The 25,869-nt window shown below is 39.6% G+C and overlaps 1 protein-coding gene across 2 annotated transcripts; it reads right to left on the bottom strand.

Moving 5' to 3' along the window:
• Positions 1-21: 21 nt before the first annotated feature.
• Positions 22-24,537, bottom strand: LOC113679494 (uncharacterized). Of its 2 annotated transcripts, XM_089201154.1 has the most exons (24): positions 24,316-24,537; positions 23,324-23,362; positions 22,658-22,708; positions 19,534-19,695; positions 19,127-19,244; positions 13,264-13,442; positions 12,612-12,833; positions 12,073-12,108; positions 11,238-11,369; positions 10,761-11,008; positions 9,563-9,731; positions 9,305-9,439; positions 8,295-8,542; positions 7,272-7,416; positions 6,900-7,043; positions 6,273-6,520; positions 5,797-5,950; positions 4,733-5,131; positions 4,089-4,344; positions 3,292-3,446; positions 2,410-2,684; positions 1,725-1,929; positions 573-770; positions 22-243 (listed from the first exon to the last, which is right to left on the bottom strand). In XM_089201154.1, the coding sequence occupies exons 1-24, from the start codon at positions 24,422-24,424 to the stop codon at positions 104-106; spliced, it is 4,167 nt and encodes a 1,388-aa protein (XP_089057280.1). In that variant the 5' UTR covers positions 24,425-24,537; the 3' UTR covers positions 22-103. The 2 variants fall into 2 exon arrangements, 1 of the variants encoding a protein (XP_089057280.1); XR_016185131.1 differs by lacking the exon at positions 1,725-1,929 and having other exon boundaries at positions 24,316-24,519.
• Positions 24,538-25,869: the final 1,332 nt, after the last annotated feature.

Genomic DNA, 25,869 nt, shown 5'->3' with positions numbered 1-25,869 from the left:
ATTTTAATTGCAGTCTTGGGATAGAGGCCTTACGATTTATTTGGCTTTCTTTTCGTGTACATTTTAACTGCACTCTAGATCAATTTCTAATTCAATCTTCTCTTCATTTCATGTTTTCCTTGATCCATTCATACAGCTTAGCGATGTTTGTGTATACTCCGTAATACTGGCCACCACAACCCCATCCCCAGCTGGTTGTGCCCACGAGATGCCAGCGGCCGTCTTTCTCGCAGACGAGAGGGCCTGGAATCATAAATTAAAAATGTATCAAACCATAGTTAGTAGAGGGGGTCCCCCCTCTACTAGCTATGATCAAACGATTGATAAATGACTGGTGAAATATGTCAGTCATACGATGATGCTTAAAAGAAGTCAAGTCTATCGCAAGTCCTAAATGACCTTCCGCTATCCCGTTCTTTTCTCCTTGAAACAGTCTTTTCGTGTTTCTATGAATTAGATGTCAATGGCAGAATCTTCAAAATAATGTACTAATATGGAGCTAGATAGAGCTAGGTGAAACATATGAACTATCGAGCTTCATTCCGATTTGAGAAAGCAGAATTCTATTGTACCTCCGCTGTCTCCCTGACAGGCGTCAATTCCTCCTCCCAAATTTCCGGCACAGATCATGTTGGAAGTTATGAGCTCTGGTCTGTAGTTTTTTTTACAGTCTGCGTCTCCGACTAAGGGAACCCTCGCCTCTCTAAGAACAGAAGATGTGCCGCCTCGTCGACGGGTGCGACCCCAACCTGTGATGACGCATTCTGTATCTGTGGAAAAACGGGAGAAAAGAGGAGATTTTCGCCGAGTATCACTGAACCATTCACTTAAAGTTAGAGAGAGAGAGAGAGAGAGAGAGAGAGAGAGAGAGAGAGAGAGAGAGAGAGAGAGAGAGAGAGAGAGAGAGAGAGAAGTGTGCTCAGTAAACATACGACAATTATAAAACTTTTTATACCGTCTTTTATAGGTATGCATAAAATATTTACTGCCTAACGGGTTTTGAAATACCAGAGAGTAACCAAACCGTTTGATGACTGTCTTCAAAAGATCTCAGAATTCATTGGGCGCTGCCATTTTGAAAAACGCCTTAGCAACCTGGCCTCATTGCCTCACATGCCTCAATGACGTAAATCTCGACAGCATCCATAGTCGAAGTTCAAGCACATTTGAAGACGATTTTTGGATGGTTGGGTTGCTCCTTGGAGTCTCAAAACAAGGTCACTGTCACAATTTCCTAACCACTTTTGAGTGGCACAGAAGAGGATTATTTGGTCTCTGGCGCATACACCTCTTGAAGAGGAAGGCGTTGGAGCATTTACTCAAGCGAGGATCTTTAGTTCTGATCTTTCTTCTCTATTTTCATAAGAGTGCGCTCCAGAATCTTTCATCTTGTAGTGAATCTTATATCTTTTACCGAAAGTTTTGAGGGACCGTAAATACGTGAAATGGGTAGAGTATGCAATTTAGTCCACAAAGGTTTCGCTAAAAAGAACGCCGACACCCTTTTCTTTTCAAATTCCGATGACATTTCCAGCTTTGCTAAAAATGATCAGTTCTTTACCCGGCCGACTTTCATTCTTTAGATGTTAGGACTCGATCACTTTTTTTTTGTTTCTGGGAAAAGCTCATTCGGATTAGTTCCAGTGGAACTTTGTTTCTGTGCTGGAGTTAATCTAGTCGAGCTAAACGATGGTCTTAATCTGCTTGGTAAGATAAGTTTTTACCTGGAGGAAAATCTATGTTGTTGCTTTGTAGACATGCTGGTCCTACGCTGCTACTGAATGTGGCGGGAGAGGCCAACTTAATGACTGCAATGTCACTATCGTGGAGAGCTGTTACACCGTAGGAAGCGTGTCTGTAAACGGCGGCTATGTCAATGTCTTGTTCGTCAGTTTCGTTCGTACGGATATCATGTTCACCGAGGCGAATCTGTATTCAAAGCAGTGATCATAACAGTACTAATGATGATAATGATGATTATAATTAACGATTGTTCACCGAAGTGGAAGTGTATAGTGGTGCTCTAACACTTTCACATTGAAGAGAATAACTGTTGTACTATATATCACACAGATACCAAAAAATAAGTTGATTTCTTTCAGTATACCGAAAAAATGGTTGGAAATTAAACTCTTGACGCACGATTTTGTCTCATCGGCTGCTCAGAGGTGGTGCTATTCACTTCCAGACTAGCCAATCAGCGCGTGCAAAAAGCACTATTCACTTGTGTGGTATATACATTGCCGATCCAAGCAGAATAGAGCAGGTAACCAACGAGTTAATGGTGTATGTAACTCATTCAGTAGAAACTGGACATGTCTGGGTTTACAAACTCAAGTGGAATAAGTTTTATTTTGTCTCACGCTCGCCGATTGCAACAGATGCATAGAGTATTTCTTCCATACCCACCTTGTAGTCTTTGACGAATGTATCAGTGTCGGAGGGAATGCAGTGTGCGGCCGTAATCACGTGATATGCAGAAATCAAGGTACCTCCACAACTAGGGTCAGTGCAAGTCTTACACAGAAGAGCAACTTGCCAAGGCCACGCTCCTGGGATTGCAACCTTTCCCCCTACGATTACGCCAAGAGCTAATCCAGAGGATATAGAAGTCTCGTTCATTTTCACCCCACATGTGACCGGAAGAGGGGTAGTGGGGTCTGTTGGACGATCACGTGCTAAAGCTGTATTTTGGGAAAAAGCAATAGTGTGAAGAACAATTTTAACTGAAACGACGGGGGAAGTTTACTGTGTTTACTCGCTACTCGTTTGCTGTGCTGTCAACTTTCGATTTGAGGTGCCCTTTCATTGGCTGTTTCTGGTAGCCCAGATCTGATTATTGTGACATGAAACCCGCACACCGCGATCGTAGGTAATCCGTGTGTTTGTAAACTGCTTTTTTTCAATGGTAACTGTTACTCAGTTGAACATAATTGGTGTGACATACAGAAAAAAGGGGGCTAATTTTTCACTCAAATATAACCTAAAAGAAACCGTTTGGCGGACTTTGAATCAGTAAACCGTTACAAGTTACAGGTTGGGACGCAGTTTTGCTGGATTGGTTGAAAACTGCAATTCTAAGATATCTGATTTTTTCTTGCGCAGCAAATCCTGTCCTAATAAATGAGACATTTATACTCGTAGCCAGTCGTGGGAGCCGAGCCCCTAGTAAGTGGTGCGAAAAATTAAGGCTTAAAAATACACCATAGAGCAACTGGGTGCAAGTTTGGCAGATGAAGTCCTATAAAAAAATAAAAGCACTTTATTTTAACAGAATAAAATCACACCTACATAATTTGCAAATGAATGGTAGATAACGTGAGCAGCGAGAATCGAACCAGGTTCCATCTTGTGTACTCATGTAAACACAGTCTTCATTCCTGATCCAGTTATTAGGCTCGCCTCTTGCCCATTTGGTGTAAGTCAGGGGACTTTTATCCTCCCATCTTTAAAAAGGTAAGGTAATATTGTAATTAACATTGCTTTAAAATAAGTTTACACCCGAGCCAAGAGCCCATCCAGCCGGAGCTGATACCAGCTCCTGTAGCATGAAATGAAAAGGAGTATTAATACTCCCCCTAGAAGGGGGTGAAACTATCACAGGTTTCTTTGATATTTTGCCGGTACTTATCATTGCTTAAGGTTGGGGAGAGGCACTGTTACGGTAAAGTGTCTTGCTAAAGAACTCATCAAAAGAACCTGACTTAATCTTAAGCGCAGCAATGTTCAATTGAGCGTCGAAAGTCTTCAAGCATTGCTTTTGTTGAACTTAACTTTGCTCTGTGATTGGTCCAGAAAACTCGCGCTACCCTCTCAACCAATCAAACTAAACCAATTTTGACTTGGTCATTTATGTTTTCCTGCGCCTCAGGAAGGTTCCTTGTTGTCACTTTGAGTTTTCATCGGGTAAACCTTAGTTCTAGTGGTTGCTGGGATTACTTTGGTTTTCTGAATTTGCAATATTGAAAATTTAGGGTAAGCATTTACAACTTATACTGATTAGCTTTAGAAACCAACAACGCTAAATTCATTTCCACATGGGGTTGCTAATGACTTTTGAAGAACACTTCAAACTTCAAACTACTTACGAGAACGTGCTTGAAAAAGAACGCTTTAGTCCAATCCAGTAGCCGTACATGCCCTCAGAATAACGCTGCATTAAAGAAAGTACTTCCTTACGCTCGTCTGGCGACGTGATACTCACGAGGCTGGCACGTGATGCTTGGCACACTTTACTTGCGTCAGCCCACGGGGACATCCCTCGAATTCCACTGTAAACTTTATAGCAGGCGGTGCTCAGCTCATCCCAACCGGGTGGACATTGGGGTTTACTCTTCTCCAACTCTACAAGTGTGGAGTAAGATGTTGTGAGCCAATCTGAGGGTTTAAAGGCTTTTCACTGCTCGGGAATCGGTGAAATAACAGGATTCATCGTGTTGGTATATAAACAACTGCCTACAGTTACCACGTATGCTTGTATATATCTCCGAGGCAGTTCCTGTTCTGAGAGGCGAAGATTCTTCCACTGAGAAAGAAGCTCGCGAGAAACAGGCTTCAAAAAATTTGCCTTGTTTGGCAATTTCATCAAAATGCTGCACAAAATTGAATTCCGGCCAATCTAGCCGGGCATATTTGATTCTTAGCAGGATTCTCTTTTCAAATGGACCTCCCTATTGTTTACTAAATTTGAGATAACACCTTCATAAATTAATTGTAGTCACTCAAATCTTACCGCTCTCGCAAATGAAAGGATGACTCCGAGCAGACACCCCAGTGCAGGTGGAATCCATCCATTTACCAGTATATTTAAACATCTCAACGCAATTCTCGTCTCCGAAAAGATTGTCAGGCTCGTTCTTGAACCATTTGGTGTAAGCAAGTGGTTCTCCGTTCTCCCAACGTGAGAATTCCCCCTCAGAGTCTCGGCGAAGCCCGATCCAAACTGCATAGTCTCCGTAAATTCGCCTGGTTAAGTTCCTGACGAAGTTAAGTTCATAAGCGCCATTGATGGCGACGAGAGAGGCGCCATCTCGTTGACAGTGAGCTTCTGCAGCGTGCCATAACATTTTGGCATCAAAGGATTTGTAGCACGATCTGCCAAATTTAGTCCACCCAGATAAACATCTTAAATCTGTAAATTATTTTGAGATATACGAGTATTAACATGCACAACTATTTCCATAATTAACTAAAGAGACGAAATCGTATCCAAGTATTTTACAAGCAAATATCTCCAAGTCAATTAAGTTTTTCCCAAGCTCTTCGTAATTGGATTTGAATTTAAGATCCTTATGTTTGAATATGAATTTAAGATTTTTTAAATTTCTAAATCAGGACTGCGTTTACTCGAGTTAAAAACATGCCTCAGGAGTAAATAAATGTTGCTACTAAAAGAAAAGCAGATTCTAAAGATGGGTTTTCAAGGACTTGGCAATAGGGGATGTTTTCTAAATTGCATTACCACGCTGTTGTACGACTTTTTTCGTATAATCTTACTTTATTTAATGAGATAATCATGATATACACGCAGGAATATGAAAACGACTAGAAAGGTATGAAAGTGGGGAATGTTTTCTCGTAAATCGAATAGATTTCCTTTTTAATTTTGAATGGAGGGGGCGGTGGGTCTGATTCTATTTAGTCAGTTCTTAAAATCATTTCTTTATCACTTCCGGAAGTGATTAAAGGACACTCTTCAATAGAATACTTGGATCTGTGAGACTATGCAGCAACGACGTAATTAATGTATTTTTTTTTACGTAAGAGGTCAACATTCAAATTTACACTAACACTGACCATTAAGAGGAGTGATCTTTGATGTGGTATGTAATGTGGCTGTAGTAGGGGCCAAAGGTTCAGCTGCTGTAATGCATGGGCCAGGATAGATCGAGATCTCATCCAGAGCTATATCACTTCTGTATCCCTTGCCACGAATAGCTTCAAATACAACCTGCGTGAGATAAACCAGTCAGAAAAAAAGAAAAAAAAAAAAGAGGCGAAGACAGTGAACCATTTATGATCAGGAAAGTAATATTTAGGGGAATAAGTACATTTTCGAAGTAATGCGACAAGAAAATATGGTATGAATTTCCAGTTTGAGCATTTTCTCAGAAGGTTCATAAAACCTCGTCTCTTATACCTCCCTCCTTGGCACCCATTTGTAAAAGGATGCCCTCATGCCCTTTGCTTACGAAGTGGATATCTTTGAGCTAAAACCTATGATTCCTCATAATTGCACTATGGCTATTTCGAAGCCTAAGTAGGCCGCATACCTGGAATTGAGCTGATGTTTCGACGTTGATCTGCATGGCTTCCCATGTATCTCCCCTGTCAGTGTTGTGTTCCCACATAACCTGCTCCATGGGCCCCACCTTGCCGTACACATTTAGGGTCCCCATATCTCTTCCATGCATGTTGAATCGGAACGCCACGCAGGTCCTGCCAGTCACAACTGGAGACAGAAGGCGGGCCCGATCGCCAGGCCTCCGAGGATTGGAAGCCTCAGCATAAATGTAGTAACCTGTGAGAGAAGGTTGGGATTAAAGCCAATCGGCGAGTGTCGGTTGGAATTTTGTTGATGCGGGCAAGTTTTGAAACAGACGCTGGTCACTGAAAGCGATCGTAAACATGCATTTCCCCCCCGAAATTGGGGAAATCTCTCACTGGATGCCGGAAGCAATCATACGGTGAGTGGCGGTGGGGAAAATGGTTTGAAAGATTGTCTCAACTACTCTTGCAGAGATTTCAAGCCTTTCACGGAAAACCTTTTTCTCGTATTTCATCATGTTACCGTGGCTATTCAACTACGATCACCTTCATAGTCTTTAGGTGGCCAAAAGAGTGAACAGATAATCATTTGGAAGCCATATTGTATATGGCAAAGTTTTATTTCAGCCTACCATTTCCTGAGAGATCAGCTGTTGGTCCCGTGCTGGGGTTACTGCCTGTTACACCCTTATTCAGAGTCCAGTCGAATTCATCTCGGTTATCTTGAGTGAATTCACACAATGACCTGCTGTCAAAGTTGCAGAACACTGAAAAAGCTGGAAAAAAAATGAAGGGTTTTATATGATCAATTCGGAGTTGAAAACTACGCCTAAAAAGCTACTTCCCCCAGAACTGACGTGAGGATCAAAGACCGAACTAAAAAAATCAGGGGATGTCGAGCCATGGAAAAATAATTTGCGATATCGGGCATCAAAAGGAGTTATTTCACGATTAAGTTTTAGCTGTAGCATGTCAAAACATTTCTATCGTAACAGACCACGTACCTTGTGTGACTAAAGGAGTAGTTTTGATAGTCGTTGGGGGCTGGGTTGCGACTCGAAATTGATTGCACTTCCCTGGTTTTAATCTGATTTCGTCTAGAGCAATATCTCCGGTGTAACCAATGCCTCTCTCTGCTTCAAAAACTATCTGAAAAATTAGAAAAAAAGATGATAACTGATTAGATGAGAAAAAAGCTGCACAACTACCCATCTACCTTCCCCTTCCTCCTTAGAAAAGCATGCAAAATTTAGAGCAAAATGAAAAGAAAAAAAATTGAATGAAAACGTTAAAATAGATTAGGTTTTATCTGCATTTCTTGCTATACTACACTTTTTGATTAAGATTGGCCACTTTCTTCACAATTTCGATTACGTCTTATTGTGATTTTGACTCTCCATAAATTCTGCATTCGTGTCATCTTATGGACTTTTGTGTGGTCAGTTGAACAATTACTTTACTTTTTTAATGTTCAGTCAAGACGAATGAAGATGTGCCAGATGTCCCTAAAGGCCAAAGGAAATGATACCCTAAAACTCATCGCATTAGATGAAGCAAATATTTCTTAGTCTTAAATGTCAGGCACAAACCAAATTAAAAAGGTATTATATCCTTATCAGTAATGCCACCTTAACCTGTAAACCATTTAAGATGGCTCTAACGCGTTCTGAACCTAATAACAGTTTTTAGAGGGAGGACTCTTGATGTTTTGATGTAATTCTAGATTTGATTATAATCAATAATGAGTAATGGGTATCACCTAATTCTTTGTTGAGTCACAGGCATCAACAGTCAGAATCAATGGTATTTTAAAGAGACTGTAGTGTTGCTATGGTAACCTTCCATGTCAGATAAACGATCCAATAATGTTTAGGGCATTTTTCCGGTACTTTTTGTCAAGAAACAATTTTGGTCTTATCGATCTATTGAAAAATTTATGTCCAAAGATTACAAGATTGTTTTGGACCGCCTCAAGCTGTCATCTTTGATTTAGTTGAAAACATTAAGGGAAGTCCCGAAAACTCTACCTGGTAGGCCTGTGCACTCCGAATGTCGGTGTCGACTTTATACCACTTTTGTCCCCGGTCACCTGTGATGGAACCCAGTTTGGTCCTCTGTGCGCCCACAAGAACAACGACATGAAGAGCTCCCATCTGAGCTCCGTACATATAATAATAAAACTGAAGACAGTAGTCACCGATCAGCTTCGGCGAGAATAGCTGGGCGCGGTCTCCATTTTGACGCGGAAATGAAGCTTCGGCATAGATGTAGTAGCCTGAGGAAATAACAAAAAGCATAACTCAAGTTATTATGAAGCACTGGGACAGAATCTTAGGTAACACAGTGGTGACGCGAGTTACTTTTATCTGCACAAGCTGGTAACTAATGGTGTTTTAAAAGCAAATACCTTTTTTGATAAAGCTCAAAACAGATTGGTAAATCAACAGGATACTCCTACTTAAATAAGCTTTTTGTTTAAAAAGACTCGGGTTTTCTTTTCCAACCTTTTGTTTCCTTTTACAGATTTCTATATTCATTTCAATTTTTCTTTCGTTTCTTTTACGTGACAGCAGTTGTTTGCTAGGTTTTCCTGTCAAAGTTTGCGCAGGAAATTGTCGCGTGGCCAACCAGAATTGATGCTCTGAGCATGGCCGACCATTGACCGCTGTGTTCGCCTACCCGAGTTCCATAAAAAGCCTGTAGAGTGTTCTAAATTCGCAAAAGTAAGCTTCGACCGTAGAAAAATCCCATGCAATAAAACGCCATAAAAAAATCCACTTCTTATAGTTAAATGAAAAACTCTTCATGCAAACTGAGCGTCAGCATATGCTCTTTACCTCCAGTAACTTTGAAAACTTGAAAATATTAGCTTTCTTTCTTTGTTGAAAAAAAAAGGTTCACAGCCCGAAAATTAATTCCCAATCAAACAAAAATGTCACCAATCCGCCAAAAAAAGGGAAAAAAAAAATAGAAAAATCTCATATCAAATGTTTGCTTTTTTTCTGAAGATGTCGTGAAGCAAGAGCTATTTGCTAACCTGTGGATGAAACATCGGATCTCGGGCCAGTCTCCGGCGCGCTTGAGGTAATCCCTTTGTTCAGAACCCAGTCAAACTCGTCAGCAGTAGTCTGGGTAAACTGACACAAAGTCCTTGTATCGAAGTTGCAGTGCACTAGAAAATATCCAAAAAAGAAGTTTAGTCTCTAAGGGGGAGGTGGGGAAGGGAGGGGTGGGTAGGTGACTGGGTGGGGAGGTAAATCATTCGGTGACGTTATGACTGAATACCCATGCTTACCTTCTCCACGAGTAGGTGGCTCAGGTGTGGTCTTTTGTTTGACCGGCGTTTTGATGACAGGTGGAGCAGGGGTGCCCGGAGATGCGTTGCATTTTCCAGGGACAAGTTTAATTTCATCTAAAGCAATATCACCTCGGTAGCCATTGCCACGGACAGCCTCGAATGCAAGCTACAACGTATACAGAAATTATCGGAAAAACGCGTGTTAGGACCATTGCAAAAGAGATCAATATAAACGATCATGACTCAATCATTTCTTAAACCGCAGTTTACATACATGATTTTCATGTAATCAGTCATTTATCCATCACTTCATGGGTCTATTAAGAAGCAACATAATGACAAATTCCCTGTCGAAATATTGGCTTATTTGGCGGAACACCGGCTTCGCAGAAGTCATGGGTACAAATCCCGTACAGGCCTGAAATTCTTTCAGGCCGTTTTTCACGACTCCTAAGTAGTGTTCATTCATGCGAAGATCGCTCTCGTATTTAGAGATCGATATATTTATCATAAACTTGAGATGATGCTAGATTATTCTTCTCTATCGTCGTGTTCATCGATCTACGTTACAAGTATCAAATGAAATAATGAACAAAGCAGACCAGCTCTATTTATTCGTCACAGTGTTGGAAAAAGTAGAAAAATATTCCACCAATAGACTACGAACAGCTAATCATGCGAGTAAAAAAAAAAAAATAGCGAAAGAAAAGAGGGGAGGTGTGGGCACCGTGCGGAGCCCAGGGAGTGAGTAGCACGAAGATTACTACCATCGACGACGTCAGATAAAGTTTACAATTTTATAATTAAATTATCATTCCCTCGCGATGTTCTTCTTCAGTTGTTAGATTTCATGGGTTGTCATATTTCAAACTAATAGCTCACAGGACGTGGCAAGAGCCAAATCAAATCGAGATTGTGTTTCGGTGTTAATGAAGATTTTTTTCATGTGAATGTCGAAGGAAACCAGGATTGTATCAGTCTTGCTGTATGTTATTGGTATTGAAATTTGTGTCACCCTCTCAACCACACAGATGCAAAACGAAAACAATTCGCTAATGAACCACTTTGCACTTTGGTGCTTAGTGAAGCACCAATATATCAAAAGGCGCTCGATGGGTTTTATCCTTTAACGAAGAAAAGATCCTAGTAAAGTTTACATGACTCGGGAAAAGAGCGTACTTGTACTCGTCATTACCTGAAACTGCTCGGGACCTGTTAAGGAGTATTCCGCCGAGTACCACTGATCTCCTTTATTACCGTCAACGGAAAACACAACACTGTTGCCCGATGCTGAATTTTTGTAAACCCTCAGGGATCCAATGTTAGAACCCAGCATGTGGAAATGCATTCGAAGACAATAAGGTCCCGTCAGCCGGGGAGACAGCAGGACAGCTCTGTCGCCTTCTCTGCGAGGATTGGATGTCTCGATGTAAACGTAATAACCTGTGTAAAAACAAAAGTCAGCAGGGGCCGACTATCGACTAAGTTATGATTAAGTATGGTTATAAAATCGGCCAATAATCAACGGATCTGATAGATCCTGCAGTGAGGATCTGAGAATGCTGCAGAATTAATGACAGAATAGATTCAAAGCACTTTTTTGCTACCCTTCTGGCTTGCCGAATCTCCACGAGGAAGAAGCCTTCCAAAATAGGATAATCAAATAGCTGACCTTTTCCAGACATATCTGTGCTCGGTCCAGTCCCACCGCTTCTTGTAGGACCTTTATGGAGGGTCCAGTCAAACTGGTCTCCAGTAGCTTGAGTAAAGTCGCACAGCGAACCACTGTCAAAGTTACAGTACTCTATGGAAAAAAAAGGACTGACATAAATTAACGGACATCACTCTAATCCTAGTAAGAAGACAATTGCTACTGTGACATTTCCTGATTCTATGATCTCACACTCATTATCGTTAATCAAGGTTCGGTTTTCATACGACACAGACTAGAGTGATTACCCAAGATCTAAACTTTATCGGAGTTTGACACGATTTCCGTTACGTGAAGCGACAACAAGTATCACTACTACTCCTCCTGGATGCAACAACATAGTAAAAAGCACCGTATATGAGCAGAAAATTTACCGGCACCCGCTAGAAATGTTACTTACGGTCAAGTATGCAAACCATTTGCGAACAAGAATGCGTCTGTTTTCAGGCCTAACCGTTCGTGAGTTTGAACCCGAAGTGAAAGCTCCATTTTGATTTCACTGTGCCTCTTCCCTCCCAGGAGAAAAAAAAAGTACCGGCGAGCTGTTAAGGAATGGTAAAGAAATGCGAAGTGGAAGTGGGAGGGAGGTAAATTCGCGATGGACTTCGAATTTGTCTAGAAAGGCACTACCATTTTACTCAACCTCAATGAGCTTGGCTAGGTTTCCAGCGAGGAATTGTTTCTAATCTGGTGGATTCAGAGTCAGTTTGGGTAGCCATTCACTAGCACCTCCCCCATCCCCCTCCCCCGCCCCACTCCAGCTCCTCTCACTCACTTAATGTGCGAAATTACTCACCAACAGAATTCTCATCTGGACCTGGGGCAACTGGCTCTAGAGGAGGAAAATTGGTCAAGTTCAGCTTTGCCTTATTTATTTAGTTTACGTTATTTATTTAGTTTTAGTTTGTAGTCCACGTAATGGAGAAAGACGCGTGCGAGAATTGATACCTATTTCAGATTTAATTGTCCTCATAGAATTATTTTCAATTGACTGTAAAAAGAAATCCGAAATTGCTGTAGTTTTCTTTATTTCGAATTGTGATTGGTCTAGAAAACTCGTGCCACTTTTCCAACCAATCGGATGCAAAACTAAAACCAATCACGACTACTCTCACGAGTTGGTTGTCCGCGTTTTCCCGCGCTTTAGCCAATTTGGTTGTTTTTACTTTAAATTCTCATTGGTGTTTTCCTTTCTTCTGAGTGGCCGTTGTGATTACTTTGGTTTGAGTTTTACGGCACTCACACGGAATATACACTTCATGTAATGCATGTGGAAGGTAGAGTGTAATTGCCTTGGTGTTTGAAACTTTTACGGTATTTAACATCAAAACTCACTTGCAGGACACTTGTACAACTTATTGATCTGCCGAACGTCATTAGCACTAAATCCTTTCCGCTGACCCATTTGGTTTGACCCACTCCTCAATCCCATGATGGTTGGTCGTCCATTACGGGTAAAGCTATCCGGCCCATAATGCATTATGCTGCTATAGTCGTAAGGTTCTCCCAAATGCTGGATCTGGCCTTGATCGAATTTGTCGAAGTTGTTTTCTTTGCCTGATGGAATACAATTTTGTGTAAAGTTTTTTTGTATTTATGTGTATGGACTCTGACAGGTGTTTACAAAAAATATTATGTTAAAAGATCGAGGCCTAAACGCAAAAATGGAAAAAAAGCAAAAACAAACAAACAAACAAACAAAAAAAACAAAACAAAACAAAACAAAAAAAAAGTTATAAGTTTACGAGCGCCAACGCATATGTGTGACCTGAGAGAAGGGATGTAAAGTGGCTACAAAGACCCGGTAATAGGAAGAAAAACCAGTTGGAATACAGGGAAAAGGGAGATTCCAGAACCTCCTTCTCAATTAACTTACCGACCATAGATTGGCTCAGTAAAATGTCTTATTGGAGCTTCTATAATTTATTTTCAGTGGTGATTCTAAGGCGATAGCTTTTTTCATAGTATCACAAAGCCCTCTTCTCACCTATTTCAATGTTCTCGTACAGGATCTTGACGTAACTGTTTCTGTCTGATCGAGATTGCTCGTGAAAGAAGCCAATTGCGTGCGCTATTTCGTGGATGACAACGCCCTTGAACCAGCAGTTTCGATGAAGATTTATCTTCTGCTCTCCACGTGCTGTACGACCTACAGATGACGAGCACCTATCAGTCAAAAGAGATGATAAATTTGTGAACCTTGTACTTCCTTATGTGGTGTTTTGATTCGGAGGAGAAAGGTGGACAACTAGTATAGGCGTAGTTGAGCGAAAGAATACGAAAAGTATGCAAGAAAGGATGAAGCTTAATACTTTGCAACAGGATTCTGCTTCGGGTGCCAGTCAAGCTGCAACCACTCACAGGCGATTGGCAGATAATAGCGGAGTTCGCAACGCGCGCAGCATAGTCCATAACTATATGAAATAGTAGTAACCCATGTAGCCGAATACATTTGAACTTACGACCGTTTGACCAACCATACAAGGTGCTACTTTTAGAGTGCAAGGCCAAGTGCATTGCAGGCGCGTTCCTAGCTATTACGTAATGGAAGGGCAAAGTAGAAGGTAATGCGCAGGCGCAATTGGGCGTGTAACTAGGATACCCCATTTGTGCCAGGAGACACTGGCAGGTCACAATGAAGTGTGCATACTCGAGTACTGAGCTTGAGTGCAGCCTACCGCGGGCACACGGTTAGGCATTAGACGAGGGCTTCACGTGAGCTGGTAAATGTGAAGCCGCGTAAGCAATTAATTTATAAAACGCGTTTTGAGTGGAAACCGAACTGGTGAGGTTGTAGTTGAACAGTAATTCTCAGTATTTTGCAATTTTGAATTAACTCGAAAAGCAGATACCGGCAGAGCTGGAGCTTTGTCAGCCGGAGAAAATTGTTATAATTCAAGTGCGTGGAGAAAGGGTTTTGAGTGAAAATAGGCCGGAAAGAAAGAGAGAGAGCGACAAAAGAAAGCAAGAAATAAGAGGTGTAAAGCAAGTTGAGGGTCATCAACAAAGAGAAGCGAACCACAAAGGATCCCAGGAAAAAGAGGAGGAGCTTTTGCAATGTGCTGATTTGTCACTCTACCTTGGCGTTCGGCTATTATACTTTGCTATTTTGCCATTGCATTTTAGTATTCTTCAATTTCGACATTGGGAAAAGCAGTTTTGCTGTTATGATTTACCATTTTCATAGCGTGCGTTTCATTATGGTGTTTTGTCAAGGTAACATGCAGTTTGGCATGGCACTCAGAAACGAGTTTTGGACAAGATAAATTATTTCCCGCCAAAATTATAATTATGTTCATATATTTCCTCTCTGTCCCCCTGCCTTGGTCAGAAACATGGTGGCTCTTCGTGAAAGAGTGGTGAATTTGTAATTATTTTTAGAAAAGGCGACCCATCTTATTAGGGAACACACATCCCAGAGTCCCGAGAATGGTTCCCCAAGGTACGGTGCAGTAGTCAGTGCAGTGAACAAACGGGAAAGCGAGGGACGAGTACCGGAGAATTTTCGAAATTTATTTCAGCCGTACACGGCTCGCGCAAGGTCAACCAGTTTCTCAAGCAGCAGCAGACAGCAGTCGGCGTCGTCAGCTCCGGCTACTAAAAGAAGGTAACGGAACACAACAGTATTGTTCTTCAAACGAGATACATGGACCCACGAATTTTTTTGTCTAGCAGATAAAAAGCAGTTGGCAGTCCGTGGCAGATCATTTAAAATCCAGTTGCAACAGGCTGGTCAAGACCGCAAAAAAATTTGCTTCAACAGCAAGACCAACGCAACAGATGTCATGACGAAGCAAGAAGAAAGCTACCTTAAGTTAATTGCTGGTGAAGGGTTTGAAATACTTCAACGAGGTCAGGGCCCTTTTGAGTTAAGTATTATTCCTCCTCCAAATTCAGGATACACGGTACACTTTTAACGCGACTGTGCGGGATTGGGACAACCAATCGCCTACGTAAGACCTCTACAGTGCAATCTGAACCAAGATCCCATCTAGGCGATTTTAGAGGATTGCCAGGTGTGTACAATTTTACAGGTTACGATTGCCTTAACTTTTTAACTCCAAAAATGAAGAAGATATTTGTAGGTTTATTTTTGGTTTGCAATCACGTGACAAGATGCCATGTTGGTTGAAATGTTTTCCTCCATTCTTTATTCTTATTACTTGTCTACTTGATATCATATTGATAGTGTGAGGAGAAATTCTGTCTAGATCTCTAGTGGGACTTTTTAGGGTTAAAATTGGGGATTTCATTATATTTTAATGATTAATTAAAATATTCTTATTGTAAGACAGCCAAAACGGTCGACGTAAGAACAAAAGATCCGAGGGAAGATTTACAAGTTTATTACACAGCAAATGAATGCAACGGTACAATAAAAAACGGGAACGAGTGACACAAAAGCTAGTACAGCTTAAAATCCGCTTTAAAGACACTCTCAGGAAGGCAACAAATCAACTGAACTCACCGAGCAAACAGTTGTAACTTATAGTCAAATACAGGAAAAGGTAAAAATAACTTAAAACCAAATTTGGGCTAGGAGCGATTAATTAAACAGGAATTACATAGGGGAAATCAGCAATTAAAGGAATAATACAATTAACACATTACTAACAAAATTAACACATTCCTAACAAATCGCTAACATTCCTAACAAATCGCTAAAATTCCATAAAATAGAATAAACAGAACAAACATGTTTTAAGTAGGAAATAAGCCTAAGTGACTCTGTCACATTATGCTTTCAAATGTAACAAAAACTTTGATGAGAGTGTGATGTTATGAATAAATTAAACTTTACCATATGATAGAAAAAACATGACAGAATACTTAAGAAGGGAAGCTTGAATTGCACTAGCTAATTTCCTCTATTGCCATTCATGTTTTTGATCAAATAAAATTTAATCACTAGTAGGGTTTGCCTGCAATATGTGTCAAGTTACCAGTGTAGCAGACTTGATTCTTCTATTAAATCATGCAGCTAGTAAAAGATAGATGCTAAAATTAGATGTCCATAAGAAAAAGGACACATCATCAAAAAAATCATCCTTAACCCTTTACACCCTAACATCAGTATACATATTCTTCATACAGTTCTCCATACATTTCCTAAGGTGCTAACAAGGAGAATTTGCTTAACAGTCAAGAGCTTCTTTAGTTGGTGATCATTGCCTTTATTCTCATGACCTTGATGTGTGATTCAGGGGTGATGTTGTTGGGAGAAATTAGATGCCAGTCACTCTTAGGAGTTAAAAGGGTTAAGTGGTGGCATGATTGATTTGTAACATTTAGAATGACAGAAGCAGTAAAAACACATTTAACTTTTTCCTATTCACTAGTTAATTAGATTTTGGATGCTACATTCAAACTGGGTGAGATTAAATTTATTTGTATCATGCTTCATTATGGTTTGTTTACATGGAAAGATAATTGTTCTTATTAATAGCTTCACAGATGTTTTGGTTGCCATCACAATGAACATTTATTCAAAGTTTCATTTAACATAGAAGGTTTCAAGAACTTTTTTTTTTCTCTTCAATACCATTTACTATTTCTGGAGCACAATTAAAGGAAGCAGGTTGTTCAAAAAATTATAAATTGTGATTCAGGTAATTATTTGAATATGTGAGTCATATTTGATGTTTCCACATGTAACAGGATGATTGAGCTGAAGATAGCCTCAAAAAGGAGTGAACTCCATTCTAACAATTAGGTGACTAATTTGGAAACTTGAGCACTTGGTAAATACACCTTAGCTTGCAATTCTGATGATTACAGTTTGCTGAGGTAATTGAAATGTCAGTCCCAATGCAGGAACTTTCCACATGACCTGTAGAGTCATATGGTATGAGATAACTTTAGAAAAATGCATTTGTGTCGATAGAAGTATTGTAAGTACAATACTACCTAGTGACAAAAGTTAATGATTTCCAGTAAGCATGAATGTTTGGGAGAAGTTATGGTGGTAATTGACCTTTTCTTTGCTAGGATGCATAGGGTCTGGTAATTGTAATGTACATCTTTTAGCTTTCAAACTTTCAACTTTGTATTAATGGTAACTGTTTACCATATCTATTTCTCTGTACCTTAAGCCCTCAAAGTTGAAGCAGGTGAGTCAATAACCTGACTTCCTTTGTTTGGAATTGTGTGATTATATAATTTTGATGTGTAAATTACTGCATTGTAACATTTAATATTATTATTTAGATTACATTAAATACTCTTTCTCAAGCTTTCATTAATGCATGGTGTTTCTTATCAATGCTTATACCCAAACTAAACATTCATATACAGAATTGGTCACAACATATGCCAGTTTAAAGGGCTGGACTCTGGAAAGGCAAGAATCCTCCTTTAACTTAGACTGAAATTAATGGGGACCCTCCTGTTTTAATTCATGTTTTTACTTTGACCTACCTCTTTCCCCATAATGTTTAGGGCACATAGATGAAGAGAAGGTTGTTTTTATTTTAACCCATGAAAGTTAAATTAATTGGCGTCCACATAATGCACAAAGCAAGAATATAAATGCCTTAGGTTTATCGGTTAAAAAATAAAAATAAGAGAGTTGTGCAGACCATATCTTACATTTAAACCTCCTCTGGAGATTTATTCAAATAACATAGTCAATATCAGTCTCAATCACTCTCACTTTCCCCTGAGCTTGTGGAAAGATGATAACCTCAGTATTTCTTTAAATGAAGAAAGGAAAGCATGCCCTCTTGCCACAGATAGTTCTTTTGTGCATTATCAGGACAAACCTGGCCCTGGTTGTGCGGAAGTCGGATAGTGCTATCTACTGGATAAAACTCTATCCCATGGATAACCCTATGCGTTTTGCTATCACCTATCAGCTGGATAGCAATTTATCTGCCCTTTATAAAACTGGTGATTGTTCAGGGTAGACTAACCTTAAAAATTAGTCGTTAAAACTTCCTGAACCAGTCATTGTATGAATGTTTGACTCAATTTTATCCCACTAACTTAAACTGAATAAATAAAAACTTGATATTTTATTTGTTATCCTTTTGAGGTGTGCATCGAAATTTCAAAGTCATCACAGGCTTGAACTACAGGTTTACAGGAAATCTGCATGTGTGTTGGTTTTCAACATGTAAAAACCAGGATTATGACTACTTTGAATGACTTTACTACCTGCTGTACAGGTACAGGCAGGTGTTGTAGGAAAGTTTGCTTCACTTTTTCATTAGTATACATTTCTTTTTCTGGGAATCTTGATTATCTGGCCTATGCTGAATTCTAATTTTTAAACCAAATGTTATTTTCTTTTGAATATTCTTAGATTCCTAGTATCAGTTAATATTCACGTTATTAAAATAATTACATGAACTCTTGCAGATGTATGGCACATAATTTTTTCCTTTGATCATACTGACATTTTATTATGTATAGGGATTGGTATTGGCTATAAATGTATAGTCATTTTAAAGTTTTGTGCACAGCCTATGCAATAAATTTATGTAATAAAATATTGTAACCTTCTTAAAACTAGTTTATCAGAGATTTAATAGTCTAATAGTTTTTGTGAAGTACAAATTTTAACAACGCATATATACTAATGGCGCACAGATCGGTGCCTAGCAATTTATACTGCGTGGGTTGTGCTTGATATTTAACGCGTGTCATAACCCTGGTAACAAAACCCAAATACCATGATATTTCCCTTTAGAGCTGTCCCATCTAGTATATTTGAAGTTATTCTCGTATGTGATTATTTAATAAGAAGTATTTAGATCTACGTTAAATATTTTAGATCAAACGTTATACATATGGTGCTATTACACAAGCGTATGCGCTTCTTTTACTATAGAGAGAAATTTCCTGCTTACCCGCCACCAACAGTAAATCTGATGTAATTTCTCTGAGTGGTCCTGGAGACAAACTTCAGGCATGTCTGGCTATGATAATCTTTGATGGCATCGTTGATGGCTGTCACACCTTGTTGTCCTACGTTTATAAATTTTAAACAAACATACAAAATGACTCAGAAACGAGGTAAGATGTAAGTATTAGCAACTATCAATTAGCAACTTGCAATCCTGTCGTTGCAAGAATTTTGGAGTCACATAAGGAGTAGAAAAACGACGAGTCTGATCCCCGCCCTTCCGCCAAACCTTCCCCATGGATACACCAGTAATTATGTTGTTTTTAGACCCTTAAATCCAGTAATTACCACAAACTTTTTGTATCGCATCGATTACTAGAGGTGGGTTGTAATCGCTCTGGGAATACTCACCAATGCTTCTGTCTATGATGTAGGGGACTGTGTTGCTCGGCCACAAGCCATGTGGGTAAGTTATGGCATTGCGGGAATTTGGATCTTGAGTTATAAACCTTAGGGTTTCAGCATCTGAGATGATATCTCCAAGCAGTATATCTGGACCTGTGTATCCTAAAACTAAACAGTGAGGAAAAAATGGTAGATTTTACATTTTGTCCCAAAAAGTAGATGTCGCTAAGGTAACGTAAGTGCACGCATTGGGTTGCATCATGGGAGAGTTAGGCTCAAGATAGCCCCTGCCTCCCTTTCTTTCAACTTCCTGATCCTTTGTGTCCGATGAGTTCGTGTAACTGTCGCGTGGTGCACTTTTCCTCTGTTTGGTAGATAGTGGGGGGGGGGGTGGGGAGGGGGGGATGTACGGAGAGGACTGTAAATTAAGCAAAAAGCAAACTTAACTTCTACTGTTGTTGAAAAACACAAGAAGCAGACGAAGATTGATTAGGAGCCAAAGGCTTAACTCTTAATTCCATTCAAGTGCTTTTCTAACCTCGGGTTGGAAGGGGGTGTTTGATAAGTAGATCATTAGATACTTGAACACAGCGCATGTTTGGTAACTCACGTATCAGACTCCTGAGTCAATGGTCAACTTATGTTCAAAAGTTAGGGTTGATTTTGGTGAATTAATATTTTCCAATCACATAAATTACGAAATATCACTGCAGGCTACTGAAGTTATTAAGAGTGTATTCCACTCTTGTTTATGAGAAAGTTGGAAAATCATTGGGATAGTATTTGTATTATTTAGTGAGCTGGATGTGAATACGATGAAAGATCTCAATAAAAAAAAAATTTCTAAAGCTGTTGGATGTTTCAGGTTGTATTGTAAAATCCAAAAAAAAAGAAATTATTTAGAAAACAATTATTAAAATGGCATCAGAACGATAATTAAAAGTTATTTTTGGTCATGTAAACATGTCAAGAAAGTTCGACTTTCAATGAAGCTCTTTTTATCTTAGAGCATTCTTTACTCTTAGCAAAATTTTTACTCATTAAAATCTTGAGATACTGCAAACAAACATAAAACTAGTAATGTCTTAAGCAAATGAAGAATGGGTGGGTTAGAGCGGTTGACACCTGTCAAACAATAGCTAATGGAATAAAATGAATAAATTATAAGGTTGGGGGGGGGAAAGAATAACTTCACATCGAAGCAGTTGAGTTAAATATCTCTGGTGTGGTTGATTCAGACAATCTCAAAACATTTATTTGCTCAATTTTTTGTGCTATTGGTCTATTTTTTTAATTAAAGATTTGACCTTGTAAAAAAATCCATGTCACTATCAGGGCGGTAATTCTAAATACCATCATGTACAAAGAAGATCTGAAGGTTTAATTTTCGTGGAGTCTAAGAACCTGTTTACATGGAGGTAGGGGAGCCCCAGGTGGGTGAGGTAACCCGCCTGTCCATATAATTTCTTCTTTTATTACACCCATTTTGAAATCACTGGTGGTCCCTGTAACCTGATCGGCTCTAATTGCTGCGATTTATTCACGAATCGCACCATTTTTTGTCTTAAATCGCATTTTTTTTCCCAGCCAATGAGGAGGTTACACTTAAAACAAAGCAACCAATTAGGTTTCAAGGCTTGTTTAAAGTAACCAATCAAATTGCAGGAAAATGAAAGAAAGAGAGTATCATGTGGCAAATTTTGCAACTTTTGTTTCCAAAACTCTTATCTTCCCCCCCTAAAAATGAATCAATTTAATTTCAAACCAGTTCAGTACTACATCAATAAAATAAAATCAATCAATACATCAATAAAATATTTGACTGACCAAATCCTGTATTTGGGCGATTTCAAAATGGATGTACTGAAGTGGTAATTGAACCTCGTGTCGTGCAATTTTGGTCTGAAATCATACTTGTGATTTCAAATTAAACTCGCACTGCGCGCTCGTTCGATTTTGAAATCACGCGTATGATTTCAGCCCAAATTGCACTCCACTCAGTTCAATTACCATTATTTATCTTGATCACGTTTACATAAAAGGTGAGGTTACCCGCCTTGGCAGGTTGCCTGGTCTGCCAGGTATAGGGTAACCCTGTCAGCCGGGGTGACAATTTGCCACGTAAATGTCTCAAAGTGGGGTAACCCGCCTAGCCGGGGTCAAAAAGCTCAAAAGCGAGACATGAATGTTTTAAAAATTTGTACATTTCTTAGCCGTTTCATAGCAGAAATCACCAGAAATCGCAACGGACACACAGGGAGTATAAAATGTACACATTTCGGAATATTTAGCGCTGTTTATCGACCATATTTGGTTTCCCAAACTATTCCGTGTAACGTATTAAGTCAACGGTTCCTCGCGAAACCAAACACCACGTAACACAACGCGTGACGCTTTCATGAATAGACATGTGTGTGCGAGAATTAATCTTTCGTCTTTCACGAGATGTGAGCTTGGGAAGCCTCTGCTCAAACTCCTTAACTGCAAGCGCAATAACAACCTCAAGAAACCCCACCTCAGCACCCCGGGGTTGTAAGATTGTATGTAAACGCGTTTTATTTTTCGACCACGTCTAGGCGGGTTACCTCACCTACCTGGGGTCCCCCACCTCCATGTAAACAGGTCCTAAGAGTCTCTCAGAGTCTCAGAGTCTGAAGTCGTTCGTGGTCTGAATTTTGATAAAATGTCGTGAAATCGGTGGTGAAAGTCGAAGCAGGACAAGAATACGCGTTTTGGGACAGGAATGATTTGGAACAACTTAATTAGTGAGCTGAGTCCTATCAAATTAATGATTGACCTTGTAACAGAAACTTTCCAAGGTCTTTGCGGAACTCTTACAAACCATCACGTACACGGATGACCTGCATTTTTTTTTTATGCTGGAGTTTAGGATCGATATTCTGTTACTATCCTGGCCTGATACGAGGAATGTTGTTATGTGATTACTAACGGACCTTTACCTAGTGATGTAAATGACTTCATGAGGAGAGAGCGCCCGTGGCGATGAAATTAGTGTAGTACCTGAACTTGATTAGGCAGCCATGAAGCCGTTTAAACTACTTAAAAGAGTGAAGTGCTGTAACATATTTTACGGGGTACAAAGGAATGGGCCTGGATTGTGTAGTCATACCTTCATTGATTTTAGCTTCATCGCTGTCTGGAGTAATTTGTCTCAAGTCACCTAGAAAAAGGAAAATGCATTATGCCATATTTATAATTTCCCTTGTACTTTTTTCTCTTTTCTGTTCGCTGAATAACTTTATCATCAAAAGAGATCAAGGTGACACTGTTTTTTTTTTCAGTTTTACTTAGAAAACTCGCGCGCGCTCTACTTTCCATTCAACATTTCTATACAAACCCGGCTCTTAAAAAGCAAGTACGACTCGCTAAGTTTGTGCAGTTGCTAAAGATTTTTCAAACACTGGTTGCCTAAGCTCGATATACGAGTATAACTGTACTACATTGTTATTACGCAACATCAGAAATACATGGATTTGAGTGTGGAAAACGATTGCTTATCAGTAAATTCCCGGAAGATGGCCAAAAAAAGTTGACCTCGCTTGGTAAATCTGTTTTAGATCGACTTAAAAGCGCGGTGAGCAATATTCTTAGTTACCTCTACATACCCATTAGTCTAAAAAGGACATCGTGTTCTTTATTCAAATTCTGTTGAGTTGAAGTTTTTTAGTACAGATGTGCTCGTGTACTGAGCATGGGTGACCTGTGTTCCACCAAATTTAATAGCTAAGTACACGGGATACCCGACTTAGTTTGCGTCAAGTGATTAGGTTCTCACCTTGAGTCACAGGTCCGCCATTCTGAGCGGGGGTGGGTACTGGGGAAAACAACATAAACAAAAGGTCAAAGAATGTCTTGTATCCTGTTTTTGAAACAATTGTAAAAGATTGATTGTAACTTCCTTTTCCTTGCACGCGGTCATTCAAGTATCAAAAGGCATGAAGGTGGATAACGAAACGAAGCCGAGGTTAGGCTGCTGACAACATTTAAATTTTGGAAAGAAACGCCCAATTTTTCAAGTATTGAATGGCGAAGTGAAAGCCCAAATTAAATCAATTGTCGGAGTCGAGTGAAAGAAAAACTTTGCAGCTTTGTTGGAGATTATTTGCGGCCTTCCTTTGAGGATTCATAAATTCTAGCGCTGATTTTGAATAATTTCGTTCCAAGTCTCAACATGCACAAGGATCCGTCGATTGTACGAGAAATCTCCTGATTTTTTGAGTAGTTTTACAGAAATAGCAGTTTGCAGTTCCACGTCGCATTTTTGTGATTTTTGTTGGATTTGAGATATCGTGATCTTTCGGGTCAATTTCTTTGTCATCCAATTATAGACTACAATAAGCAATTGGAATTCTCTTGGGGTAAAAGAAATAGGAATAACATTTTCCGTATTCCCACTGTTAACTCCTCAAACATAAGCTTTATGAATAAGCGCAGCATGAAAAGTATGGTTTTTGCACACTCTTGGTTTATATATGAGCTTAGATTTTAACCTCTCGGCTCTTAAATCTAAGAAGCTTTGAAAATTGCAGCATTGCAGTCTGTAATGGGATATATTGTTTCGCAGATGCCATTTTCATTTTCTTTAAGTAAGCGAATTACATTGTTTTTGCGAAAAGAACCTATTTCGTTCGAGGTAGCTAACGGGTTTCTAGACTCGCGGCATGTAGCGTACCCCATCACGAGTTTCCAGAAGCACTCCCGGCTTTTGCAGTCTGTCTTCAGAAAAAAAATTACGCTGCGCTGTTTACATAGAAATGACTCCCTTACCTGGTAGTATGAGCACATTTCCTCCGGTACTCGCGGTCAAAATAGATAAAACAAATAGAAGCCCTCTAAAAGTGAGGATTTGAACTTGAAAATTACCACTGAGGTCCATTTCGAACAGCGATCGAAAAGAAAATATCCAGGTGGACGTGAGATTTTATAATGCTGGCTAAACTAAGCGGACATCATGTTGGGCGACCTTTTCATTTGAGAGGGGTCGCATTACTTTTAAGATACGCACTTCCGTTAGCTGATCTCAAGGGGCGGTGAAAGCTACAGACCATGTCTTTAGAAAACGTCTGTAACATAATCCGGGAAAGATTTGTTTTAACTATACCCACCGATTGAAGGAGTTCCTTCATTTTTCAGATAATAGTCAAAGCAGTTTGTGTACACCGTTCTTTTTTTTTTGAATGCGCACCGTGGAAGTGACTTAGAGAAGGTGGGGATTATCCTCCTAAAAAACACTCAATCGTAATCTGAAATAAAAAATAATTCTAGGAACCGTTTTAAACGTTTTATAAGCATATGAATTGCTCTAGAAGGGGTCAATTTTTTGGCCCAATAAGCAAAGGAGGGGTCCCAACGATGTCACGTCACCTTGTCAAGAAATGAAACTTGTAACATGCCATCAAACCCGCTTATCCTCTAAGGTACTCTTAACTGTATTCACAGAGAAAAAAGTCGAAGGAAAAAAAATTATCTATCTCCACCATCAAAACTAATCTCTCTCCTTTGTAATATCGCTGTCATCTCACTGATGTTTGTCTTTCTCTGCAACTACTTCTTACTTGTTTCGTTCGTCAAAGAAACTTTTGATATAACCATCCAGGAGATCAAAAGGGGAAATCTCCTTAAGATCTCTTGTAACCACTGATAAAATGCAGTGGCTTTAAAAAATTCAGAATCCTATTAGATTCTTTTTGTAATGATGCCTTTAACCCTGTGACTCCCAGTAGTGGTTGACATGTTGAGTCTCCCAACAATATCAATACATTATCCAGTAAACAGGTAATGAGAATACTCAAAGTTATCAGGGAGAATGGTTGTTATATTGTTATTGTCATACTGATCTAACTCCAAATTCTCGTCACTAATTTACAAAGAAATGTGTTGCAGATAGAGACAAAAGTGAACAATCAGATCTTAAGAGTTAAAGGGTGAAAACTTTTATATTTTTCATGTTCTAGAATATGCATCCTGTTACGGGCTGAGAGGGGGAAATGGCGCGCGCTGGGGGCAGGGAGCGGGGGGGGGGGGGGGAAGGGGAGGCTGGATTCTCCCTTCATTGGGTTCAATGGTTATTAGCCGCCAAAAAGGACAAGATATTCGGAGTCTACAAGGTAAAAAATTGCACGAAAATTTTATTAATTATGCCTAACTAAGTTAACTAATAATTAATACAGTGTTATAAAATCATGTCGCTCATGTGTCCCCACAAGTAAAAAGGCGTGTGCCAAAGCCTCTGTGTTACGGGAGATTTGCAGGTTTATTTCTTTAGACGTAATGTGCCGCCTTTATAAAGCATATGTTTTGCCTCATTTAGAATATTGTTGT

Source organism: Pocillopora damicornis, chromosome 3, assembly GCF_964200805.1.
Source record: "Pocillopora damicornis chromosome 3, jaPocDami1.2, whole genome shotgun sequence".
In the NCBI taxonomy this organism is placed as follows: domain Eukaryota; kingdom Metazoa; phylum Cnidaria; class Anthozoa; order Scleractinia; family Pocilloporidae; genus Pocillopora; species Pocillopora damicornis.
The sequence above is the reverse complement of the archived record's forward strand: the minus strand, read 5'-3'. Positions and strand labels throughout refer to the sequence as shown.

What these genes read in the sequence shown, in the direction of transcription:
- LOC113679494 (XM_089201154.1), bottom strand. Translation starts at nt 24,424, where the DNA reads ATGGACCTCAGTGGTAATTTTCAAGTTCAAATCCTCACTTTTAGAGGG. An exon ending in CAGGTCCCGAGCAGTTTCAG is followed by an intron (nt 9,732 to 10,760) that starts GTAATGACGAGT and finishes TATACGTTGTAG; the next exon opens with CTTGCATTCGAGGCTGTCCG. An exon ending in CTGTCAGGGAGACAGCGGAG is followed by an intron (nt 244 to 572) that starts GTACAATAGAAT and finishes TTATGATTCCAG; the next exon opens with GCCCTCTCGTCTGCGAGAAA.